At 42.4% G+C, this 25,972-nt stretch overlaps 1 protein-coding gene across 2 annotated transcripts in view; it reads left to right on the top strand.

Annotated features, from left to right (window-relative positions):
- The window catches only part of smchd1 (structural maintenance of chromosomes flexible hinge domain containing 1), a 217,336-nt gene that overhangs the window by 40,609 nt on the left and 150,755 nt on the right, over window positions 1-25,972 (top strand). For both annotated transcript variants that reach the window (XM_067979701.1, XM_067979694.1), the window contains exons 6-12: window positions 8,329-8,443; window positions 9,120-9,239; window positions 10,578-10,744; window positions 12,466-12,556; window positions 14,212-14,422; window positions 15,362-15,479; window positions 24,051-24,234. In XM_067979701.1, coding sequence (XP_067835802.1) covers window positions 8,329-8,443; window positions 9,120-9,239; window positions 10,578-10,744; window positions 12,466-12,556; window positions 14,212-14,422; window positions 15,362-15,479; window positions 24,051-24,234 — 1,006 coding nt within the window. The remainder of the gene's footprint in view (window positions 1-8,328; window positions 8,444-9,119; window positions 9,240-10,577; window positions 10,745-12,465; window positions 12,557-14,211; window positions 14,423-15,361; window positions 15,480-24,050; window positions 24,235-25,972) is intronic.

Raw genomic sequence — 25,972 nt, 5'->3', positions numbered from 1 at the left:
GCTCTCTCTGTGCACCTTTTGGAAGAAGAAACGCGAGCAAGTCTCGTCCTGCTCCACTGTGCGGACGGTGGACAGGAAGATGATGTTGGAGGCCTCGGAGGCAAAGAGCGAGGCTTGCTGGTCCTTCACCTCTCTGAATTCCTCCCCGACATCGATCCCCATCAACGACAGCAGGAGAAGATTCTGCATGCTTTTCTGGAGTCAGGATGTCTCTCTCGCGCGCGCTCTCTCTCTCTCTCTCTCTCTCTCTCGCGCGCGCTCTCTCGCTCCCTCGCGCGCGCTCTCTCGCTCCCTCGCGCGCGCTCTCTCGCTCCCTCGCGCGCTCTCTCTCGCTCCCTCGCGCGCTCTCTCTCGCTCCCTCGCGCGCTCTCTCTCGCTCCCTCGCGCGCTCTCTCTCGCTCCCTCGCGCGCGCTCTCTCGCTCCCTCGCGCGCGCTCTCTCGCTCCCTCGCGCGCTCTCTCTCGCTCCCTCGCGCGCTCTCTCGCTCCCTCGCGCGCGCTCTCTCGCTCCCTCGCGCGCTCTCTCTCGCTCCCTCGCGCGCTCTCTCTCGCTCCCTCGCGCGCTCTCTCTCGCTCCCTCGCGCGCGCTCTCTCGCTCCCTCGCGCGCGCTCTCTCGCTCCCTCGCGCGCGCTCTCTCGCTCCCTCGCGCGCGCTCTCTCGCTCCCTCGCGCGCGCTCTCTCGCTCCCTCGCGCGCGCTCTCTCGCTCCCTCGCGCGCGCTCTCTCGCTCCCTCGCGCGCGCGCTCTCGCTCCCTCGCGCGCTCTCTCTCGCTCCCTCGCGCGCTCTCTCTCGCTCCCTCGCGCGCTCTCTCTCGCTCCCTCGCGCGCTCTCTCTCGCTCCCTCGCGCGCGCTCTCTCGCTCCCTCGCGCGCTCTCTCTCGCTCCCTCGCGCGCGCTCTCTCGCTCCCTCGCGCGCTCTCTCTCGCTCCCTCGCGCGCGCTCTCTCTCGCTCCCTCGCGCGCGCTCTCTCTTGCTCCCTCGCGCGCGCTCTCTCTCGCTCCCTCGCGCGCGCGCTCTCTCGCTCCCTCGCGCGCCCGCTCTCTCGCTCCCTCCCTCGCGCGCGCGCGCTCTCTCGCTCCCTCGCGCGCGCGCTCTCTCGCGCCCTCCCTCGCGCCCTCGCTCGCGCCCTCGCTCGCGCCCTCCCTCGCGCCCTCGCTCGCGCCCTCGCCCTCGCGCCCTCCCTCGCGCCCTCCCTCGCGCCCTCCCTCGCGCCCTCCCTCGCGCCCTCCCTCGCGCCCTCCCTCGCGCCCTCCCTCGCGCCCTCCCTCGCGCGCTCGCTCGCGCCCTCGCGCCCTCGCGCTCTCGCTCCCTCCCTCCCCTTCTGAACACCTGTGAGGATGAAGAACCTCTTGATTCTTGATGTTTGCCTTGATTGCTTCCCACCAGTGCATTGGGGAATCAAAGAGGGGCTTTACGGTTCTCCAACCCTTGTAATCCCTCTTCAGTTTCTCAGTGTTTCCTGGGGTCAACAGTTTCACGTTCAGCTTCCATGTCCCTCTGCCCACTCTCTGATCGGCCAGGAGGAGGCAGTGGTCAGAGAAGAACACCGGTGTGACTTTAGTGGATCTGACCTTGAGCGTCAGGGACTCTAACAGGAAGTCTGTCCTGGAACGGACGGACCCCTCTGGTCTGGACCAGATGTATTGACACGCCGCTCCGTCTGCAGGGTTGCTGAAGACGTCACACAGCTTGGTGTCTTTCACCGCTTCCATCAGGAGTTTGGACATGGGGGTGTCCAGTTTGTTGTCGGCTCTGCCGGATCGTCCAGCCGCATTGATGATGCAGTTGAAGTCACCGCCGAGAACAACTGGCCTGGACGTCGCCAGCAGCAGTGGGAGCTGCTGGTAGACGGCCAGCCACTTGCTGTTCAGAGTCGGGACGTACACGTTGATCAGCCGGAGTGGAGCGTTTTTGTACATTACGTCTGCTACGAGGAGGCGACCCCCACCACCTCCTTTACTTCGGTGATGAAGTTGCCTCCCCGCAGTAGAACCCCCAGGCCGGAGGCACGGCTATTGTTGCCTCCTGACCAGATCGACGACCCGTGGGCCCACCGTTGCGACCGTTGCCGGTAATTGCTGAGGTGGTCCAAGGTCGACACACATCGCGTAGTGCATTTAACGCTACGCATGTTAATGGATGTGACTTTCAGACCCATTTTAACAACAGTTTAAAGTCTCACCCGACAGTCCGTTTGCTGTTTCCAGCTCTTGGCTGTGTCCTTGCATCCAAGTGATCTGTGCAAAGTGTTCCACGCTCCCTGAGCTGAGGTACGAGTCCTGTTCTGCCTCAGAGAGGGGGTCGTAGTTCCGCCTGGGTGACATCGGCGGCGTGGTGTCGGGTGGAGAGCCCGTGCGATCCTTGATCGTTTGAGGCTTGTTGCTGCTCCCAGTTTCCCGGAGCTGGTCTTCACTCTCTGCGGTGCTGCTCCTGGTGTGCGCTGGGCACTTCGCTGCTCCCGGAGCTGAAGGGTGCTGGAGGCGTTGTTGCTTCCAGTGTTCTGGAGATGGGGGTGTGTCGATCCCGTCGCTGTTGCCTTGGATGTTTTGAGGCTTTCGGTGAGAGGCCTGGCTGCCTCGCTCCTGTCGTCCCTCCTCGTCAGACGCGGGGTAGTCGCTGTAGTCCGACTGCGCCTCGAGCGCTCTTTTACCCCTGGTTGTAGTGTCGGCAGGAGCTTGTTTCCTTTCCTCTGGCTTCCTCTTTCTGTTGTTCACAATCTGCCATTCTTCCTCTGCTGCCTCCTTGTCCGTGGACTCTGTCCTCTGGTGGGAAGGCTCGGAGTTGGGTGTCGGGGTCTGGCAGTTTTCGGCTTGACTCTTTCCTCGCTCCTTTTCTTCCTGGGTCGGGGTCTTCTCGGAGGGGGTCGCAGCGGGGCAAGGGGTCTTGGCCTTCTTTGGGGCAGCCTTGCTTGTTGGCCCCCCCCCCCCCCCCCCCCCCCTGGCTGTGTTGCTCTTGGTCACCTGGGCGTAGCTGAAGCTTCGTTTGGGGCAGGCTCTGTAGAGATGGCCATCCTCCCCGCACGGGTTGGAGCGCTTGCTCTCCTTGTCCTTAGTCTGGTGCCCTTCCTGCTTGCAGTTGCAGGAGGGATTTGCTGCAGGTGCGACAGACTATGGGTTGCCCCACGTACATGATGTACCCTCGACTTCCTCCAATGACGAAGCTGGATGGAGGGTGGAGGATGTTGCCATGGGCGTCCACTCTCAACATTGCCATGACCTCTCTCTTACTGGTACAGATCCAGAAATAGTCGTTGACCTCAACGCTGTTCTCCGCCCCGTTGACGTATCTGGCGAGGAACGTCAGCACATCGACCGGGACGTGTGGGTTGTACATGTGTACAATCAGCTTCCGATTCCTCTACGTTGGGAGGTGAAGAGCGGCTCCGCAGTGAGGATCGCCAGCGGTCCTTCACTCCCCTTTTCCTTGAACACCTGAAGAAACTGCTGGCATCCAGCGATGGTCTTGAAGGTGATATCGAAATATCCGCTTCGAGGGAAATCCTGTAGGCAGAAGATGTCCGTTACTTCGAATCCACAACAGTTGAACAAAACTCGTTTCACAAAAAATGCACGCTCCATCGACATAACGCTTTCAACTGTCTTCACCGTCACCCTGACTGTGTTTCGCACACAAATGGCCTAGTGCCCGTGTGCCCTTCACTGCCATTCCAGTATTGATGGAGCCCCTATGCAAATGTAGGGGCGGAACCAGCCTGCAAATTGAGCAATCGCAGCAAAGTCCGCACTTGCGAGCGCAGGAGGTCGCAGCCAACGTTCCGGTTGGCTCAGATCCAAAATAAGCCCCAATAGGTCTGATCGATCGTCCGCCTTCAGGATCACAGATTCTCCCCTGAGAAAATCATAGGATTTGTAGCACAGAAGGCAGCCATGCAGCGCACGTGCTGGTGCTAGCTGTTCAAATGGAGCTATTTACTCTAATCCCTATTCTATGTCCCTTTCCCAAATCATTACTGCCTCTTAAGCTATACTGTTTTTTGTTTCATTAGCTCCCTGTGGTAAAATATTCCATATTTAATAACATTGTTTTAAAAAAATTTTTCTCATGACCCTGCATCTTGCCCCCCTGTTACCATTTATCAACCACTGGAAACAATCTATTGCTATTAATCCCCTCAATTTTGAAAACCCCCATTAGATCTTCTCTTAACCTTCTCTATTCCAGTTTTTTAAAAAAAAATCAGTTTTTGATGTCTGCCTTGATTAGAGCCTATGATTCCTGGTATTCTTTCGCATCTTTGTAGCCTCTCCTTGGCTGTAATAGCTTTCCTAATTATTGATCTGGTTAGGAAATTGCCTGAGCGGCAGGAGACAGTGTAGGTACTCAAATTGGCAGGATGTGACTAGTGGTGTCCTACAGGGATTTGTGTTGGGCCTGCAACTATTCACTATTAATGACTTAGGTGACTGGATCGAGAGCTGCATATCCAGGTCTGCCGATGACACAAAGATAGGCGGCATTGTAAGCAGTGTAGATGGAAGCATAAAATTAGAGATAGTAATAGATTAAGTGAATGGGCAAAACTGTGGCAAATGGATTTCGGTGTAGTTAAGTGTGAGGTCATTCACTTTGGACCTAAACGATAGATCAGAGTACTTTCTAAGTGAAAAGCTTGAAACAGTGGAGGTGCAAAGAGACTTGGGGGTCTATGTACATACATCACTAAAATGTCATGGACAGGTACAGAAAATAATCAAAAAGGCTAATGGAATGCTGGCCTTTATATCTAGAGGACTAGAATAAAATAGGGTAGAAGTTATGCTACAGCAATACAAAGCCCTGGTTAGACCACACCTGGAGTATTCTGTTTTGGGCATTGCACCTTAGGAAGGATATATTGGCCTTGGAGGGAGTGCAGTGTAGATTTACTGGAATGATACCTGGACTCCAAGGGTTAAATTACTAGGGGAGACTACACAAAGTAGGATTGTATTCCCTGGAATTTAGAAGATTAAGGGGTGATTTGATCGAAGTTTTCAAGATATTAAGGGGAACTGTTAGGGTAGATAGAGAGAAACTGTCTCTGCTGGTTGGGGAGTCTAGGACAATGGGACATAGCCTAAAAATGAGAGCCAAGACTTTCAGGAGTGAAGTTAGGAAACACTTCTGCATGCAAAGGGGTGGTAGATGTTTGGAACTCCCTTCTGCAAACAGCAGTTGATGCTAGCTCAATTATTAATTTTAAATCTCCATTGATAATACCTTTGCTTAACAAAAATTTAAGAGCTAAGGTGGGTGTATGGAGTTAGGTCACAGATCAGCCATGATCTCATTGAATGGCGGAACAGGCTTGAGGGGCTAAATGGCTTACTCCTGTTCCTATGTTCCTATAAAGTAGTGCTAGAACCAACGTGATACCTAACTGACCTAACCATTGTCTTGCACGACTTAAAAATCACTTCCCTTTTATGTTTATAAAACACAATGATTTGCCTTTTGAATGGCCTTTTCTACCTGTACTTCCACTGTTTAAATATTTATGTAACGGTATCCCTAGATCTCTGATCTTCCACTCTTAAGAATCTTAGTTTAGGGTATGCTTTTTTTTTCACTTGCAAAAAATTGCTCCGTCACATTTCTTTGCGTTGACTTGACTTTCCTGCTAATCTGTCTGTCCCTATGCAATCTCCTGCATATTTTCTCAATTTTCCATCCCCCCCTCAATTTTGATCAGCAAAGTTCCATATCATTCTGCTTGTGCCTACATTAGCATTTCTATACATGGAAAATCAAAAAGGATGCTATAACTAATCCATAGGATCCACTACCCACATTCTGCCAATCCAAAAAAACATCTGTTTATTCTTTCTGTCGCTGAGCTATCTCTGTGTGGCCACATTCTTTTTAATACCATGTGCCTTAACTTTCATAACAGATCTGATCAAATACCTTTTTAAAAATCCATGCACAATATCCATTTCATTCCCTATATCTATGCTGTGTCATTTCCTCAAAAAAATCCATTAGTCAGTTACAACTGTCACTTTACAAGATCATGCTGACTGTTCTGATTAACCCATGTGCTTTTTAAATATTTACCAATTTCATCCTGTGTTATAGACTCTAGACATTAACTCACAATTGAGGGGAGACTTACTGGCCTATGACTTCTTGGTTTATTCTTTTTGTATAATTCCCCGTTTCAATTTTTTTGAAAATTACGCTATAGTGCTTGCACTCTCCTCCATAACCTCTAGTTTTCTGAGATGCATACCACCTGGGCCTGATATTTCTACTTTTGGTCCTATTATCCTTTTTTTAAGTGTTTGTTTGACTCCAGTAGTGTTTTGGCATTTTTCACATCAAGTGCTCCTACATGCCCACTTTCACTGTCCTCTACAAACTGAAGTAAAATTACTTAAGCATCTCCATTTCCTCACAAAGTGGTCACCCTAGTATTTAAGTGGTCCAATCCCTTCTATGACTGTCCTTTTACTTGTGCTTATAAAAGCTCTTGCTATTTCCCTTCAAGTTGAGGCCTAGTGTTCTTTTATACTCCCTCTTAGGTAAATATTGTCTCTATTTACCGTCCTATACTTTTTTCATATTTCTTGTTTCTTCTATGTCCCCCTAAATTTAATTTTTTTAAACCTCATTTTCACTCTAGGAACTCTGTTTATTGCCCAACCTTTGCATTACCTTTATTCCTAGTTTAATTGTACTCCTACTGCAGCTGCCATTTTTATTCAAGTTAATCTGGACTGAGTCCTCTTCCATCCCACTGAAATTAGCTGATTATCAGTTCAGTGCCTTTTATCTTTGACTTTTATCAATGTAATTTACTTGGTTATAGTCACTATTTCCCAAGTATTCTCCTAACTTCTGTATTCCTGCGGGAAGCACCTATCCTCAAAGCATACTGGGTAAAATTGAGTAATTGGCACTTTTGGGAATAATGGGCATCAGCCCAAGTCTCAACTCTGGCACCATGGTGTTGTAACACTGCTGTTATCCTGGCTGCTCTTGATAAATGTAATAGATTTTCAAAAATTTTAAACCATATAACATAATAAAATGAGGAAATCAGAAATCTATACCAGCTATGTACAGGACTGACCACATAAACCTCTTTGGTTGTGTATTTCTTGTGATTAACTGAAACAAATTTTGTTTATCGAGTCAATGGGTTGCATTTGGTAAAAGTGAATTATTATTGCTACTGCCTTGTTCTGATATGTCTGGACAGACCTATATGATGAACAGGGCTCCATGTGTAATGGTTGAGGTTGACTTGACTGCTATTAACTGGCTGATCTAGCCTTGCTCAGACATGTTAGACCACAGATTCTGTAATGAAAATCTTACTGAAATCCATGGAAGATGTTGCCCTAAAATCCCCATGAATTTCCATGAAAAACATCAAATAGGCTTTGAGTGTTTCATTTTTGTATACATCTTTTAAGCTGATGTTTTGAATGCTCTGAATGTTTGAAAGGCAATTAGCTTTTTGTCTGCATTTTATTTATGTACATTTTTATTATCACAATGAAAATGTTTTGAGGTTTTATTTAGCTTGGAAGGGAATATTGGAAAGATGTCAAGAACTAGAACAACCACTTGGAAGTGAGCCTCATTTAAAACTTTGGGGGGCACTCGTTATTACTACAGTGTGCCTGATGCACTTTAAATATCTGGTGATAACACTAGCACAGTAGTGGAAATTAAACTGAATTTACTTTTCTCCCAAGGTTTTGGTTTTTGCTCATGCTTTATACTTATGCTTACCATTATACTTACTAGTGTTTTTCAGCTTGTATTTTAAAATAAACCTTTTAAGCAGTATTGTAGTGTCTCCGGGTAAAGGACCAAGTTAATGTTGGAGTTATTCATCTACTCTATGTAATGTTAAGTAACATAATTGACTGTAAATAAAGAACTTTTAAGAATAGGAATTAATCCCAGATGGTATGGGGTTATAACTGTATGTTGTACAATAATTGTCCTTAATTGCTAAAATTGCAATGCAACTGATGCGAGATACAATTGAGAAAAGCTTTGCTTTTTTCAAATTTTAAGTTCTTAATTTAAAGGAACATTTCAAACTTATTTTTCTTGGCAATTGGTCACAGCTGCTTCTCTGCATTAAACAGCTTCTTTGAAGGCCAGTTTAAGGCAAAGCTGTGTTCAAGAGAGAGCTAAAAGTCATTTTAGATATGAAAACATTTGGAACATTGCAAATATTTTACTTCATATAGATATTGTCAAGCTATAAAGTTAATGTTAATGGAAACTGTACTAAACATTTAAATTGATCACTAAGCTCGATCTTGTTTTTGTATGCAAAAGATTGAGAAAAATCTTATTTCCTCAGTGACCATTCAGGATATGTTCGTCCACCTGTGGTACCTCGTAGTCTCAATAGTGACATTTCCTATTTCGGTGTTGGTGGGAAACAAGCAGTTTTCTTCATTGGCCAGTCAACTAGAGTAAGTTTTTTATAAATTTAAAGCCAATAGCAAGAGTATTTCAAATCAACGGTAAAAGACTAGTTTTAGCAACTTCTGTTAAATTTATGAAGTAATTGAGTGGACTAATGTTTTTCTTTGCAAATCTTGCTGACAAAACTGAAGTGTAAATGTGTTCTTTCAGTAAGTGAACTTGATGAATTTTTTTTGTTAGATAATAAAACTGGGTGCACAGAAGTAACTAATTGAGACAATAGACTGTATGCCTATGTAGAAAATCTTTAGTCAAAATACCTTTCTCGTCTATATAAATGATGTAAAACAGCATCTCAGCAAATCTTTCCATAACCCTGTGTCTTACTATGACAAGTCATTGGTTAAATAGAATTTTTTAAAACCACCACTGCAAGTAAAGAAAACCATGTATATAAATAGAATATAGTAAACACTTCTGAAGTGAATGTTGGAATGCCCATTAATTTTAACTATAAAGGTGAGGGTGTAACTTAGCTTGTCAAGTGCTAGGGAAGAATTAAAAGGGAAAATTGGAGTTAATTCAAGAGCACAATCCTCAGCAGGCTATCTAGCTACTGTGAGTTTTTTTAAAATTATATAATCAATACATGGTTTGGTGAGGACTTCTTTTGTCTTCTAGCTGCATGTTTTAGCAAAGTAATTTTTTTGTGTTTTTCTGAAGATGATAACCAAACCAGCAGATTCTCAAGATGTACATGAGTTAATACTTTCTAAAGATGATTTTGAAAAGAAAGAAAAAAATAAAGAAGCAATATACAGTGGTTTCATCAGGAACAGAAAGGTAAAGTGACATTGAGTCCTTTTTAAGTCTTTCAACAGAAATATAACAGCAATAATCTCATGAATCCTTTAAGTGGGCCACTGTGTGTGAAGGAAATTCTGTTTAGTCTTTGTGACTCCACCCCCCCCCCCCCCCCCCCCCCCCAAATAGACTTTTGCGAGTGATGCAACCTCCTTTAAAAGTAATGTATTATAGCTTTCCCACTGATAAACCTGTATGTGATACCTGGGTCTCATCAGGGAGGAATCCACTATAGTTGAATAACTTTGCTAACTCTATGCAACTGACTACTTTAACTTATGTGAGGAATCTTACAACACCAGGTTATAGTCCAACAAATTTATTTTAAAATCACAAGATTTCGGAGATTATCCCCATCGTCAGATGAATGAGTGAAAAGGTTCTCAAATCGCATATCTTATACTGTGCTGGGACAGCATCACACCAATCAAAAGGTGTCGTTGTTATTCAAACAGGCCAGTCACGGAGAACAGTACGTCCCAGTACACTGGATATACATTGTGTCAATTACACAGACAGGCAGAAAGAAACCCAAAATGGCAGAGAGAGAGCGAGAGAGGATATTAAAAAACATAATTTTTTCCCCCCTTTTTGCTGGTGGGGTTACGTGTAGCGTGACATGAGCCCAAGATCCCGGTTGAGGCCGTCCTCATGGGTGCGGAACTTGGCTATCAACTTCTGCTCGACGATTTTGCGTTGTCGTGTGTCTCGAAGGCCGCCTTGGAGAACGCTTACCCGAAGATCGGTGGCTGAATGTCCTTGACTGCTAAAGTGTTCCCCGACTGGGAGGGAACCCTCCTGTCTGGCGATTGTTGCGCGGTGTCCGTTCATCCGTTGTCGCAGTGTCTGCATGGTCTCGCCAATGTACCATGCTCCGGGGCATCCTTTCCTGCAACGTATGAGGTAGACAACGTTGGCCGAGTCACAGGAGTATGAACCATGTACCTGGTGGGTGGTGTCCTCTCGTGTGATGGTGGTATCCGTGTCGATGATCTGGCATGTCTTGCAGAGGTTGCCGTGGCAGGGTTGTGTGGTGTCGTGGACGCTGTTCTCCTGAAAACTGGGTAACTTGCTGCGAACGATACTTTAACTTAGAGGAACCTGAGGTGGTTTAACCACAATAAAATTCTGGATTGAATTTAAATGGCATTGAAACACCGGTTAATTGGGAATTTCAGTGAGTGAAATTTGGGTATTGGGTGCAGTGTGCATTTGTCAGTTGGTTAAACTGTGTTTTGAGTTGTGGTGCTAAAATATTGCAAGTTTGTAAGTAATAACATTTGTTACAAAATGTTATGCTATTTTTTTTTAAAATAGCCAACTGATTCAATGCATATCACCAGTGAAGATGAACGATTCCTTCATGGCCTCATAATGGAGGAAAAAGACAAGGAAAGCTTTACTGCAGTAGTAATCACAGGAGTTCAGCAAGCTCATGTACAGTACCTGAAGAGCTACTTTCATCTCTGGACTAGACAGCTGGCGTAAGTGATAAGTGTTAAACCTATAAAGATAACCTTTTGTGTAATCTATTGCTCAACTTTTAAGTCATCAGCATTTTACTTTAAACTTCGTGCCCGCCTCAACACAAACTATATAGAACCCTACTATGGCTGCCCAAATGCAGATATAAATACAAATTACGCTTTCAGTATATGAACCCTGTTTCCGTCCCACATAAGTAGTTTGAAATATTTGGGATTGATTGTAAGGTACATTCCAAAGGGACTCATCAGGTGGGGATGGCCATATAATAAATTTTGCCATATGAAATTTCAGTTCCTTCTAAAGAATTAAACTGCAAGGTTGTAAGTTCATGAGTAATGTGCCTCAGTATAGTGCCTGGATTGTAGCTAGATGTGTGTTCTACTGTCACGCTTGGGCAACGGCCTTAAGACCTGAAGAACAATCTGCCTATAGGCCACCCTGAAGTGGCATCCAAAGGAATTTTCTTTCTGGACAAATCCAAGAAGGTGCATACATCTATTGCTACTTAGTTGACTGGTTGTGCAGCTTGTCTCGGAAGGTTGCCTATTGAGATTATATTCAAAGAGTGCGCCCGAGCCAAAAGTGATTTAGCTGCCTTGGACTTCGAGCTGAGTTTGAGAGAGTAGAACGACCTCGTATTTGATACTGAATCTATCTTGCGTAACTTGGATCGACTATAGTTTTAAACTTAATAGCGAACATGTGGCCAATTTGGATAGGTCCATATCTGTAAATTATGCAAGTGAGTGCCATCCAGCTTATTCTTGGTCCTTGCATAATGGATTGCCGTAAGTGCCTTAATACAAGAATTGGTGGAAAGGTGCGATCATTTACTACAACTGCCTCCAGAGAATGCAAGCTGGAGTGCTCCCTTGCCCATTCAATAATTGGTATTGATCTGTCATGAATCCCTCAAAATATTTCAGGTGGAAACAAACTGTGGTCCTTCATAGGATTAAAATCTTGGGGTTTATTTACCTATTTATCTTTCCTCACCCTTTAAAAAAGGATCCAAATATTTGTATCTGCCAGGTGGAGAAACAAGCTGTCAGGCAAGTGAGGTTGGCTAAGGATCTGAGTGCGCGGGCCAGTTGTTTTTCCACTTTTAGTACTTGGAAAGTGTATTGTAAAGTAAATTGGCTGCACTGCATTGTGGTGTCAGAACCTAGCAGGATCAAAGGACGTTTCACTAGAAGGGTGAATTTTTGGAGATAATTTACAAAACGCATCTTTAAGACACAGTTGTCTTAAGGATTGTAATGCTAATATCCTTGCATACAGCAAGCAATATTCCTGATTTTGGGGTCAACATCCTTGGAGTACTACTAGATGTAAATTTTTTAGTTCATGCTAAAGAAGATTACCTACTACCACTCTCTCCCTGATCTGAATTTCTGGAAATTTGCTTGTTCACATTTAAGTTTTAATTTAAAAAAATGATTTTGATCCAGTGATCACTATTTATTGCCGCCTTTCTTGGGTGAAAGAACTGAAGGAGTACCCAGGGACTGAACTCCCCTGTACTCCCAGGAAGCAGAAAGAGATAATAGCATAATAATAACTTTAAAGGAACACTGTCTTAGCTTATTTTTGCTCCTTGGTGTATCGACCTATTTATTTCACTTAGATTATATATCTTTTAACACTGTTGCAGTTTTTATGGGATTGCTGTCAGTTTTAACACATTTGTGAAAAATGTTAATATTTTTACTTTCAGCCACATATACCACTACTATATTCATGGACCTAAAGGAAATGATATGGATGCTACTAGAGAAGTAGGATCCTTTAACAACATTGATATAGAGGTAAATTTGTAACATTGGTTTTCATGCAATCTCCTTCAATGTTTGTTCATTTGAGAGAAAATCATTTTGTGGGTTCATTCAAAGACTATTTGACTTTAGTTTTCATTGTTAAAAAGAATGGTGAGTTTAAAATATCTCATTTTCTTCACTTTTAGGACAGATTCTTAGTCGATACTTTGCTTCAACAGTGTTCTAAACCAGAAGTAGAATTCTTTTTTAGTTGGCATGTTGCTTCATATTACAGATCTATATTGAGACCTTTTTTGCTATTTGTCTTATTGACATAAATAAAAATATTCAAAAAGGTACTTAATTTACGATGGGAAGAGGAGAGCAAAAGAGTCTATCTTGGAAGAGTTACTGAACCAAGAGTGTGAAGGACATGAATTAATAGATTATTAGATCATCCCGTTTCTTTATAACCAGTTTGAGTTTTAAAACACATCCCGATAATGAAACTTGGTCACTTTTATTCTGTAATTATGGAACCTGCTTTGGTGCGAATGTTAATTCAGTTCAATAATGAAGTGAATCTGTAATTGCAAAAGGAACAATTTTGACAGCATTTTGATGGTTAGATTTGTCTCACCTCTATTAACCAAATAGGAAAGGTCAGTCACTTATTATCAAGTGGTCAGAAGTATTTAGTGATTTTAAACTATGTAGACATGTTTCCCTTAGCAAAGTTATTAACACATTGTGCTTTGGGATTTAGCTGAGTTCAAACTTACTTGGACTACAATTATGTTTGAAATTATAGTTATCATGGGAGGACCTAAAAAGAAAATATTAACATCAGCACTAAGTTAAATGTTACTTGGATAATGAAGAGCCCGTTTTACTAAACATTTTTTCAGCTAGATCCATGTAACATCACTGGGGTGGTTACTGGCTTGGAGAAGTTGCTGGTTCTGATGGTGTCAGGGAGCTGAATTAACACTCATTGCGGGGGGGGGGTTTAAAACGGAGTGGGAAGGGGGCGGGGGGTCGAATTGGGATCAGGGGTCCACAATTGGTGGGGGGGGGGGTGTTGGTGCAGGTAGGCCTGGGGGAAGCACTCCTGCTCCTCTGGGCCTACAAGCTGTGCCTTTCTAGGCCCCTACCCATTAGTCTCTGGCCTTCTCTCCTCCTTTCACGAGGTAAAACAGAAGGCCCGGGAATCCAACCCCAGCCCTGGGGTTGAAATCGGGAATTGGTGAAAAATGGAGGCCTAAAGCCGCCTAGATAGGTTTTAAGGCCCGACCCACCTCCTGAGAGCGGGTTGGTCACCCGCCTCTCATGCCGCCCCGGTGAAAACCAGAAATGGGTGGGTTGGGGGTGGGTCTGAAATGGTAGCCATTTTCAATGCTCCCCCGCCCCAACCCACCTGTTTTTTAAATTTGAAAATTGAGCCCATTAAGTCTGTTTTTGCTGTATAAATTTAATTTGGTGCCCTTGGGCTTATTAAATTCCAAAATTGTTCTCCTGATTTGTTGTTGACACTCATTGTTTAAATATAATTTTAAAATTATAGATTAAAGTAAAGAACAAAACATTTGTTCATAATTAACATTTTTCTCTTTTGTAAGTAGATCTGATGATGCAACTTCCTTTAATTGTTTTTGTTGCATTGTGTTTTCAGTCTAACGTGCCTTTTCATGTCCCCTTTATATTAGATCTCAATGTTTGAAAAGGGAAAAGTCCCTAAGATTGTGAATCTAAGGGAAATAAAAGATGACATGCAGACTCTTTTCATCAACACTGCTGCTGACAGCTTTGAGTTTAAAGCACACGTAGAAGGCGAAGGTGTTGTAGAAGGAATAATACGTTATCATCCTTTCCTGTATGATAAAGAAACATACCCTGAAGATGTTAGCTGCCCATTCAGTAAGAAGGCTTTTCATTTCAACTGGTTCAAATGGTGGGGAGAGAGGGGGTTTCGTTAGTGTCCTAATATGGATCACTGCAAAATTCTTACATTTGCAGGCTTCATGAGGGAAGGAAAAAAGTTACTGCTATACTACTTTATATGTTGATCAGAATATTTTTTTTTCCCCCCAGCAGCCCATCTTAGTTTTGGTCTTAACATGCATGGTATGTAAAATAAATGTACAGCCCTAATTTGATGTGCTATTAAGATTCACAAGATATTTCAATCTTCTGAACTACTGTCAATAATTCTCCAATGATGAGACTGCCACAGAAGTTCATTTTAATGGTTTCCCATTTTAAACGTAGAAATTAAACCATGTTTTGCTTATATAGTAACTTATTTCAGAAATAGATATGAGTTTCTTACTGTCTCTGGCAAGAGGTACAAGCAATAACAGACATGGTTTATGAAATATTTTTCAATGGAGAAGATTCCAAAGAAAAGGGGGAAATTGTGTATCATGCTGTAAGAATTTTGACAGTAAAATCACTGCTTTTATTTTTGGGTGATACATTTTATGCTTGCTGTTATGTTCAGTTTTCTGATGGAACTTCTGCAACAATCTGAATAGTGGACAATGTGCTGCATGTGCTTGCTATGACACATGAAACAATAGACTAACTTACACTGTGGGTGATGGAGACTTGTTTTTCTTTGTCTTGGCTGTCATTTTAGTGTTGAAGCTAAATTTAAAGCTTGGATTTATGTGAATTTGATATTTGTGTATTGTGTAATGTTTTTAGGTTTGTTCAACAACTTGTAAATAATGTACTTTGGAGTCCAAGTAGTAGCTGGAGAATGGCAGGAGGGAATGGAATTAATGTGTTGCATCTAGTCAGAAATGTGAAATCTTTTAAAGGTAGTTGAATTTTTGTTATCTTGTCTGTTTTTAGATGTGCTTGAAGATGATGAGGAGGACTGCTATTCTGTTGATAAAGGGGCCAGAGGGAAAAGGCCAATATTTGAATGCTTTTGGAATGGAAGATTAATTCCCTACACCACAGTGGAAGAGTAAGATTAAGTATACTATTTTACTTTTGTTTTGCCAATGTTTTTTTTCCACCAGGTCTCCTTTCCTCTCCTGCATCCTTAATAATTTTTTCTAGGCTGAGATTTCACAGTCACTGGGGCGACTTCTGATAAGTTACTCATTATTTCTAAGGGAGTGTTGGCAGAGTATTCGATGCAAGAGCATTACAACCAAGCCCATCCTGATTTGGGACATTTTCTATATTAAAGATGCTATATAAAGTCAAGTTGTTAACTGACATTCAATTGTACTCACACAAAGGGTCACTAGATAGAGATCAGAAGCAGGAATACTGAATGATTTTCCCCCTCCCCTTCCACTGTTGAGGCTCATGAGTAATTGTGTTGCTCATATGACCACCCCAGTTGAAATCAACTAACACAGCACAGATTACTGACCACCTAGCTAGTCACTGGATAAACTCACTGAGCTATCAGGAAACACATTGCGTAGCTGTTGTAATTGTGCCGGTGATACGATATTTTAGTTTTCCCTTTTAGATGTTGGCTAACAGAATGGGCTGATGACCTTCCAGGTTTCTGTCGTTGCCGTTGTAACTGGCCAACAAGTTACGTGCAAAAGTGGCTGAATGATTTCCTTCTCCCCTCTCCTCATCCCAACTCCCCGCTTTGGGAAGACGTTAAGAATAGAAGCAGGAGCAGGCCATAAGCTCTGCCATTCAATCAGATGGCTGATCTTCAACCTCAATTCCACTTTCCTGTCTGATCCCCATATATATCCCTTGATTCTCCTAGAGCCCAAAAATCTATCTTAGCCTTGAATATATTCAACAACTCAACATCCACAGCCCTCTGGGGTAGAGAATTCCAAAGATTCACAGCCCTTTGAGTGAAGAAATTCCTTCTCAACTCAGTCTTAAATGGCCGAACCCTTATCCTGCGACTATGCCCTCTAGTTCTAGACTCTCCAGCCATGGGAAACAACCCCTCAGCATCTACCCTGTCAAGCACCTTCAGAATCTTATGTTTCAATGAGATCGCCTCTTGTTCTTCTATACTCCAGAGTATAGGCCCTTTCTACTCAACCCCCTCATCCCAGGAATTAATCTAGTGAAACGTTGTTACACCACATCTAAGGCAAGTATATCCTTCCTTAGATAAGGAGACCAAAACTGTACGCAGTACTCTAGGTGAGGTCTCACCAAGCCCTGTGCAATTGTAGTAAGACTTCCTTATTCTTGTACTCCAACCCCCTTGCAATAAAGGCCGACATGCCATTTGCTTCCTAGTTGCCTGCTGTACTTGCATGCTAACTTTGTTTCTTGTACAAGGACACACAAGTCTCTCCAAACACCAACATTTATTAGTTTCTCACCATTTAAACAATATTCTGTTCTTCTATTCTTCCTACCAAGGTAAATAACCTCGCATTGCTCCACATTATACTCCATCTGCTGCCTTCTTGCCCACTCACTTAATCTGTCTATATCCCTTTGCAGACTCTTTGTCCTCCTCACAGCTTACTTTCCCACCTAGCTTTGTATCGTCAGCAAACTTGGATACATTACACTTGGTCCCTTCATCTAAGTCAACAATATAGATTGTAAATAGCTGAGGCCCAAGCACTGATGCTTGCGGCACCCCACTAGTTACAGCCTGCCAATCTGAGAATGACCCGTTTATCCCTACTCTTTTCTGTTTGTTAACCAATCCTCTAACCCCATGAGCCCTTGCCTTGTGTAACAACCTTTTTTTCTGGCACCTTATCGAATGCCTTTTGAAAATCCAAATATATTACATCCACTGGTTCCCTTTTATCTACCCTGCTAGTTACATCCTCAAAAAAAACTCCAATAAATTTATCAAACACTATTTCTTTTCCATAAAACCATGTTGACTCTGCCTAATCATATTATGATGTTCTAAGTGCCCTGTTCCAGCTTTAATGGATTCCAGCATTTCCTGACGACTGATGTCAGGCTAACTGACCTGTAGTTCCCTGTTTTCTCTCACCCCGCTATTCAAGAAAGGAGGGAAACATGTACTACCTTCCAGTACCCTGGGACCATTCCAGAATCTAGAGAATTTTGGAAGATCATAACCAGCGCATTCACTACCTCTGCAGCCACCTCTTTTAGAACCCTAAGATGTAGGCCGTCTGGTCCAGTACTTTTTCTCTAGTGATGTTAATTGTTTTAAGTTCCTCACTCTCATTTACCCCTTGGTTCCCCACTATTTTTGGTATGCTTTTTGTGTCTTTCCTTGGTTGGTCGCCTTGCATAAAACTGCAGCTAAAATATTACAACTTACTGTTCGGAATATTTCACGTGAACTTGGACCCTACTAATCCATGCCACACTGTTGGAGCTCTTGTAAGCTGTGTGATTGTATAATAGCTGTACCAAATTTGACCAAAAGGAATTAGGATTATTCAGTGTTAAATCCTGCATTTGTGAAACTCATCTTACTTTAATTTATGTGTATTTGAAAAATTCTTTACTTTTCGAGGAGTAGATTTGAAAACAAAAATATTTTCAAGTATCAAACTATTCCAACCCATTGTATCATAAATCAATCAACCAAAAGCACATGCAACTTTATAGTCCTAAAGAGGTAGAAAATTATTTGATTTTATTTGGGGGAGGCTTTTATATAGGATATATAATCTATATAGTTCTTAAAAATCTTGCATCTGCATACTTCCTGTCTACAAAACCGTACTTCTGTCTTTAGCAACTTTTTGTCAACTTTTTTACGTTATAAATTTGTGTTGCCCTTTACGGTGGGATTATATGTAAATGTCTGTGTGTGCCTATTATTGCAAAATGTACCACCAAGTGGCTTTTCTGCACACTTCACTCTCCATAGTAATTGAAATTTCAGCTATCCAAAATAAGGGTTTAAACCATGTTGAAATATTCAAAAAAGTACATAAATTTATCCTTTTGAATTGTCTTTTAATGCTTTCCTTAACATATTTTACAACTGTCTTTCTCAAAACCTAGACTTGAATTTGTATAATTTTGCCCAAAACTGGGATGCTGTGAGCTGAATTTCCATTATCTAGTCTGAGCATATGCAAGGTTGCTAATTACCCAAGATGCATCGATACTGTTCAGTTACCAGTACTGATGCAATATTTTTCTTTATCTTCTCATAATTTCTGCTCAGTTGTTTTTCAGATTATTTGAAGAAAAGCTAGAGGGCAAATTTCAAAAGCCTTATTTGGGAAGTATTTACTTTTTCCCAAAAAAGGTCTGTGTGTCTGTACAAGATTACACACCTGTTGCCACTTTTGTGTTCTATAAACATTAGAAAGTGCATTAAGCTGAGGGGGGAAGAAAGGGCAAAATACACCGACAGGCCAGACAGAGAGAGAAAGAAAGTGTGTTTTTCTCCATCACCATATCACAACATGCTTCCACTACCACCTACCTGAAAGAAAAGAACTCATACATAGAAGAGGGCAGAAGGAGAAGGAAAAAAAAGGATGGGGAGAGAAGCAGAAGAGAACAGAAAAAAAGCAGCATGAAGACGAGATATTCTGCAACTTACCACCTATACCTCCATAGGTCAACTAGTAATATTAGAATCAGAATGTGCAGCACACGTTCCATTGAAAACTCCAATGTAAATCAGCTCTTATGAGGAATTTCAATATTATATACCTGTCAATCCTATAGGTGGTGCTGTAATAGGACATTCAGCATTAGAGATGTCACATATTGTCACAAAACACCCATTGTTTTAGTGAGTATTCTGAATGGTACTTGTATGCCTTTTTCTCTCAAATCACAATGTTTTGCTTTTTTGTTAGTAGCAACTAAAATAGGGGTGTAAATAAAATGATAAATTGACAATAACATAATTACATTTATCCATTGAATTGTCGTGTCTTTTAATGTCTTCATTGAGATTTTTTACTTGAAAACCTTAGCCTTTCCCAAAAATGAAGACTTGGACTTGATATTTCTACCTAGGGCTACATTTTCTGAGCTGAATTTGGTTTATGCAGTCAAAATATATACAGTATACTTAATTTTCCAGGATGCTACTGTACTGCTTAGTTGGCTGCACCAATGGAAATATTCTTCTCTAGCTTCTAGCAGTTTTTGCTTAGTTATTTTTGAAAATGATTTGAAGAAAAGCTGGAGGACAAATTTTAAAAGCTTCATTCAGATGAAGTTACATTTTTTAAGGGAGGCTGTTTGTGAGAAAAAAAAAAGTGTATTAATCAAAGTGTATTAAACTGAGTGTTTGCACATGCTGCAGTTAGTTCAATTTTCAAAAAAGTTGAATTTTGAAGCCACCTAATCTCACCTTTGTTTTGATATTGGAAAAGCTAAATTATTTAAATATTAACATCTGTATGAGGGATGAGTGGCCACATGAGTGCATTCTCATTCTAATTTGATTTTTTTTTTAGAAGCTTGAATTTTGGAAGCAATCAAAGGTTCTGAGGTAAACTGGTCGGAAAGGAGACGAGAAAGGAAAAGGGTTGAGGTTGGGGAACCTGTAGCCAGTGAAGTGAGGGGAAGGGGAGGTTACAGAGGTTAAACAGGCACTTTAAAGAACAAAAAAAGGCTAGAATAGAAAGGGGAAGAGGTACTGGGAAGCTGAATAAGTAGTATCATGAATGGAGCAAGGGGGTGGAGTGAGCACAAGTGATTGGGGGAGGGGTACATGAAAGCTGCTGCTGAAGGTCAAGTTTTTGCCTGAATCTCCACTCCAAATACAGTTTGCTACTGTTGGTAACTCTTCTCTACCACGCCATGCCACTGAAAAGGAAAGCAAGATGAAAAGTTAGGGGGAGTGAAGCAGAAGAGAAAGGTGGGGGGAGTGAAGCAGAAGAGAAAGGGAGGAGAGAGAGTAAAACAGGAGCAGAGATAGGTAAGAAAGAGACCAGATTCTCTTACTAATTGTGTGCATTACCATGTGGGAAAGGCTAGTTTTAATAAAACATGCAACCTGTGTGTTAATTATAGAATGATATAGCACAGAAGGAGGCCGTTTGGCCCCTTGTGCCATTGCCTACTCATTGAAAGAGATATCCAATTAGTCCTATTTCCTTAGCTCTGCAAATTTTCCCCCTTCAAGTATTTATCCAATTCCCTTTTCAAAGTCATTATTGAATCTGCTTCCACCACCCTTTCAGGCAATGTATTTCAGATCATAACTCGCTGCGTAAAAAAAATCCTCACATTGCCTCTCGTTCTTTTGCTAATTACAGTAAATCTGTGTCCTCCTGGTTATTGACCCTTCCGTCATTGGAAACAGTTTCTCATTTACTCTATCTAAATCCATCATGATTTTGAACACCCCTATTAAATCTCCCCTTAACCTTCTCTGCTCTAAGGAGAACAATCCCAGTTTCTTCAGTCTTTCCATGTGACTGATGTCTCGCATCCCTGGTACCATTCTAGTAAATCTCCTCTGCACTCTCTCTAAGGCCTTGACATCCTTCCTAAAGTATGGTGCCCAGAATTGGACACAATACTCCAGCTGAGGCCTAACCAGTGATTTATAAAGGTTTACAATAACTTCCTTGCCTTTGTACTCTATGCCTCTGTTTGTATGCGCTTTTTAACAGCCTTCTCAACTTGTCCTGCCACCTTCAAAGATTTGTAAACGTACCTCTCGGTTCCTGCACCTCCTTTAAAATTTACCATTAATTTTAGATTGCCTTTCCTCATTCTTCCTACCAAAGTGCATCTCTTCGCACTTCTCTGTTAAATTGCATCTGCCATGTGTCTGCCCATTTCACCAGTTTGCTTATGTCCTGCTGAAGTCTCTTGGTATACTTCTCACTGTTTACTACATTTCGGAGTTTCGTGTCATCTGCACTACTCTCTACTTTCTGTCTCTTAGCCAATTTTATATCCATACTGCCACTGCCCCTTTAATCCTATGGGCTTCAATTTTGCTAACCAGTCTATTATGTGGTACTTTAGCAAACACCTTTTTGAAAGTCCATGTACACATCAGCTGTCTCCATTATTTATCAAAGAACTCAATCAAGTTAGTCAAATATAATTTTCCTTGAACAAATCCATGCTGGCTGTCATTTATTAACCCAGGTGTTTCCAAGTGACAGTTTTGTCTCTGGTTATTGTGTCTCAAAGTTTTCCCACCTCTGACGTTAGGCTGATTGGCCTGTAATTGCGGGGTTTATCCCTCTCCCCTTTTTTAAACAGGGGTGTAACATTTGCAATCCTCCAGTCCTCTTGCACCGCATCCATATCTAAGGAGCATTGGAAGATTTTGGCCAGAGCCCCCGATAACTCCACCTGCAGATGCATCCTAGGTTCCCTCAGCAACCTTGGAATGCATTCCATCTGGACCAGGTGACCTTTCTACTTTGAGTGCTGTCAACCTTTTTAAGTACCTCCTATCCAATTTCTCTACTGCCTCCTCCTTTACTGTGACATTGGCAGTATCCCCTCCTTTAGTGAAGACAGATTCAAAGTATTCATTTAGCCTTGCCCTCTGCCTCCACAAGATCATTTTTTTGGTCCCTAATTGCCCCCACCCGTCCTTTGACTACCAGTTTACTGTTTGTGTTTATAAAAGCTCGCCAGGGCTTCTTCGACTGCACCTCCCAAACCTGCGACATCTTCCGCCTAGAAGGACAAGGGCAGCAGGCACTTGGAAACAACACCACCTGCACGTTCCCCTCCAAGTCTCACGCCATCCCGACTTGGAAATATATCGCCGTTCCTTCATCGTCGCTGGCTCAGAATCCTGGAACTCCCTACCTAACAGCACTGTGGGAGAACCTTCATCACACGGACTGCAGCGGTTCAAGAAGGCAGCTTGTCACCTTCTCAAGGGCAATTAGGGATAGGCAATAAATGCTGGCCTTGCCAGCGACACCCACATCCCATGAACGAATTTAAAAAAAAAAAGACTTTTGGGTTCCCTCTTATGTTAGCCGCTAATCTATTCTCATGCACTCTCCTTGCCCCTCTTATTTTCTTTTTCTTTTTGTATTCAGCTTGGTTCTCTACTGTATTATGAGCCTGACATTTTTCATAAGTCTCCCCTTTTCTGTTTGAATCTCTATATATCATTAGTCATCCAGGAAGCTCTAACTTTGGATGCCCTTCCTTTCCCTCTCGTTGGAATGTGTCTGCTCTGTACCCGAACTATCTCCTCTTTTTGGAGGCCTCCCATTGCTCATTTACTGTTTTACCTGCCAATTTTTGATTCTAGTCCATCTGGGCCAGATCCCCTTTCAACTCACTGAAAATAGCTCTCCTCCAATTGAGTATTTTCACGTTTGATTGTTCCCTGTACCTAGCTACTCTAAACCCAATATTGTGATCACTGTTTCCCAATTGCTCCCACACTGAAACATGCTCCACTTACCCCAATTCATTCCCCAGAACTAGATTCCAGCATTTTTTCTTTCCTGGTTGGGCTGGAAACACAATTTTCCAGAAAATTCTCTTATACACATTTCAAGAATTCCTTCCCCTCTTTGCCCTTAATCATATTATTTTCCCAGACTATATTAGGATAATTGAAATCCCCCATTATCACTACTCTGTAGTTCATGTTTCTTTCTGAAATTTGCCTGCAAATTTGCTCCTCTATCTTTCCCACTATTTGGGCTGTTGTATACACCCAGCTGCGTAATAGCTCATCTATTCCTTAATTGTAACCAAATAGATTCTGACTTTGAACACTCAAGTACATCATCCCTTTCCAGTGCTGTAACAGTATCTTTGATCGATACTGCCATGCCCACTCCTTTCTTCTCCCTCTCCTTGTTTGAGCCAGGTCTCGTTATTGCCACTGTATCGTAATCCCAGGTGGCAATTTGTGTCTGCAGCTCACCAATCTTATTTACCATGCTCCGTGTATTTACGCACATGAGCTCCAAACCCATCCTGGTCTGCCTCGCATTTCCCCTCTGATCCCTCCTATTTCTGATCTGCTGTTTATTCTAATGCTGTTTGTCTCTCCCAGTCCTCTATGCACCTTGTTTCTCCTCTCTAATGCTTCATGTTTCTCCTCTCTAATGCTTCATGCTGGTGCCCTTCCCCCTACCAAATTAGTTAAAACCCTCCCCCACAGCACTAGTTAAGCTCCCTGCGAGGACATTGGTCCCAGCTCTGTTGAGGTGCAACCCATCCATCTTGTACACATCCCTCCTGCCCCAGAATTAAATAGTTTGGAAAAATAAGTACTTACTGATCTTATACTGGTCTGTAAGGATGTTTTAAAAGTGTTGTATAAAAGTTCTATGCTGGTTTGTAAAATATCTTATTTTGTAAATGGTTCTCTTTTGAAGTATAAATTGAAAAAAGAGCTGTTTCTTACACCAGAATCATGAAACGTTGTATGCCTGTGGATTCAGGATGAGAGACGATGCAATAGTGCTGAAGCAGCACATTAAGGCCCAAGGAAAGAGGAATCTGGGCTGCTAAAGTATATGGGTGTTGAAGCTTTACAGCATCAAAAAAACTTAATTGAAGCCTCCTTATAAAAAGAAATAATGGAATTTTATAAAGTTATGAAGTATATTCTGTTCTAGAATCTACATGTAACATCTACAGAAATACTGGACAATATTCCTTGCTTTTCTAGTTTTGAGTTTTGTGCGCCTCCCAAGAAAAGAGGATTGGTGGCACTGGAATGTTTCAACAGAATCTCGGGGGTGCTTTTCACCAATGATAAATTTCAGGTCAGCACCAACAAGTTGACGTTTATGGATTTAGAATTGAAGTTGAAGGATAAGAACACACTTTTCACACGTGTTGTGAATGGACAGGTAATGAAACCTAATTTATGTGCTTAATTTTTCGGGGAAACAAAAATTGTTAATTTTTGCCTTTTTATATGAAAGTAAGTTGTCTACTGACAACAATTGCATTAAGATTAAACTGCAACACCACTGGTATTAAATTGATGAGCAGCATGCCATTCAACCCATTAAACTCCCTCTTGCTAAAGACCCTGTGCAATCTACCCTATCTTTGAATGGCATCACAATACTGCTGTGCTCCAAGTTAGTTTCCTAATCGGAATGAGAATCTTAGACTAAATGGGTGGAGTACAGCTAGTGATATGATAGATTGCACATGGTTTGTGAGAAGAAGGGGCTTGATTGGCTGAATAGTGTTCTCTCAATCTGTGTTTTCTTGTGTTCTTGGTATTCTGACTCCTAACTAATGTACTTTTGCAGGGAACTTATTATGGATATGTCCTGTCTAGAGAATCACTTGCATTTATGTGGCATCTTTAACATAGTAAAACATCTCAAAGCATTTTACAAATGAGAAAATGGTAATCGGCTAGTAGTAAGAGTTAAGGGAAAAGTCGTAAGACATGTCAAACAGGTTGGTTTTAGGGAGACTTTTGATAGCGAGCCAGAGGAGACACGGGTGAAAGTTTTTGTGTACAACTAAGGTGCCTGTTGGCTATGTCAGTGAAGGTGGTGTGAAAAGTGATGTAATAGGGAGGTACAAGACATGGGAAGATTTGTAGATTAGAATGAGGCTCTGTAGATGAGAAGGGTTTGAATTCAATGCATTGGAAGATGGGGAGCCTGAAAATGTTGCTCATGACAGGAGAGCAGGACTTGGTGCAAGATGGGATGGGGATAGTGAAGTTTTGGAAGAGTTTGGAGTTTTTGTAGGGTGGATCTCAGGAGACCGGTGAGTAGAGTATTAGAGAAGTTGAGCCTGGAGGTGATGGTGTGGTTCTGGGTTCTAACATCAATGATGTAGAACAGAGGTTCTGATTTTTTTTGTGTGTTGAGCATCATGTGTGCTTGCCTGTTTCTGAAACAACAGTGTTTTTGCATAATTAATGCTAATCCAGATATAATTGGTAACCCAGAATACTTCAGCTGTTTTGTCACTTTAGCTATTTTAATTCTGCTCCCTTACACTTTAATATGAAGTCCAATCATGTCTTTAGAATTCACTGGCCAGGGAATTTCTCTGACCTGCTCCCACTTTGCTGGAGGTGCAGTGGAAACCTTGTTTATGCGTGTAATTGGGGTTTCCACTGCACTCCTTGCGAAGTAAGGCCAACAAAGCATGAGTAGATCTGAGGAATTTCGCAGCCACTATGACAGACTAAGCAACTTCACTGAAAGAAAAGCAGCGGGCCTCTCCTCTCTTTGGGTTGAGGATGCAAGCTGCGTGCAGGATGAACAATTCTCTGCAAGCAGAACTGAAATGGATCTATGGTCAGTTTGGGGTGGTACAGGGAGTGTTGAATCGTTAGTTTGTTTTGCAGGAGGTAAAGTATAAGTTCAATTTTTTTTTGGACAAACATTGAGAACCCATGAATGTGGATACCATTATTAATTTTTTCAATTTAAGATGATGCCAAATCCAAGCAGGGTAAAATAAACTTTCCAGAAAAGTGCAGAGCAATAATGTAATTTGAGGCCAAGACAAGTTTTTAAAAGGGGGTGATTTATTTATTCGCTCAACATCATGGGGATACAGGACTCATGAAGGCTTTCATGCGGGGACTAATGAAAAATGGGTGCTCCA

This window comes from Heptranchias perlo, chromosome 3, assembly GCF_035084215.1.
Source record: "Heptranchias perlo isolate sHepPer1 chromosome 3, sHepPer1.hap1, whole genome shotgun sequence".
NCBI lineage: Eukaryota > Metazoa > Chordata > Chondrichthyes > Hexanchiformes > Hexanchidae > Heptranchias > Heptranchias perlo.
The sequence above is the reverse complement of the archived record's forward strand: the minus strand, read 5'-3'. Positions and strand labels throughout refer to the sequence as shown.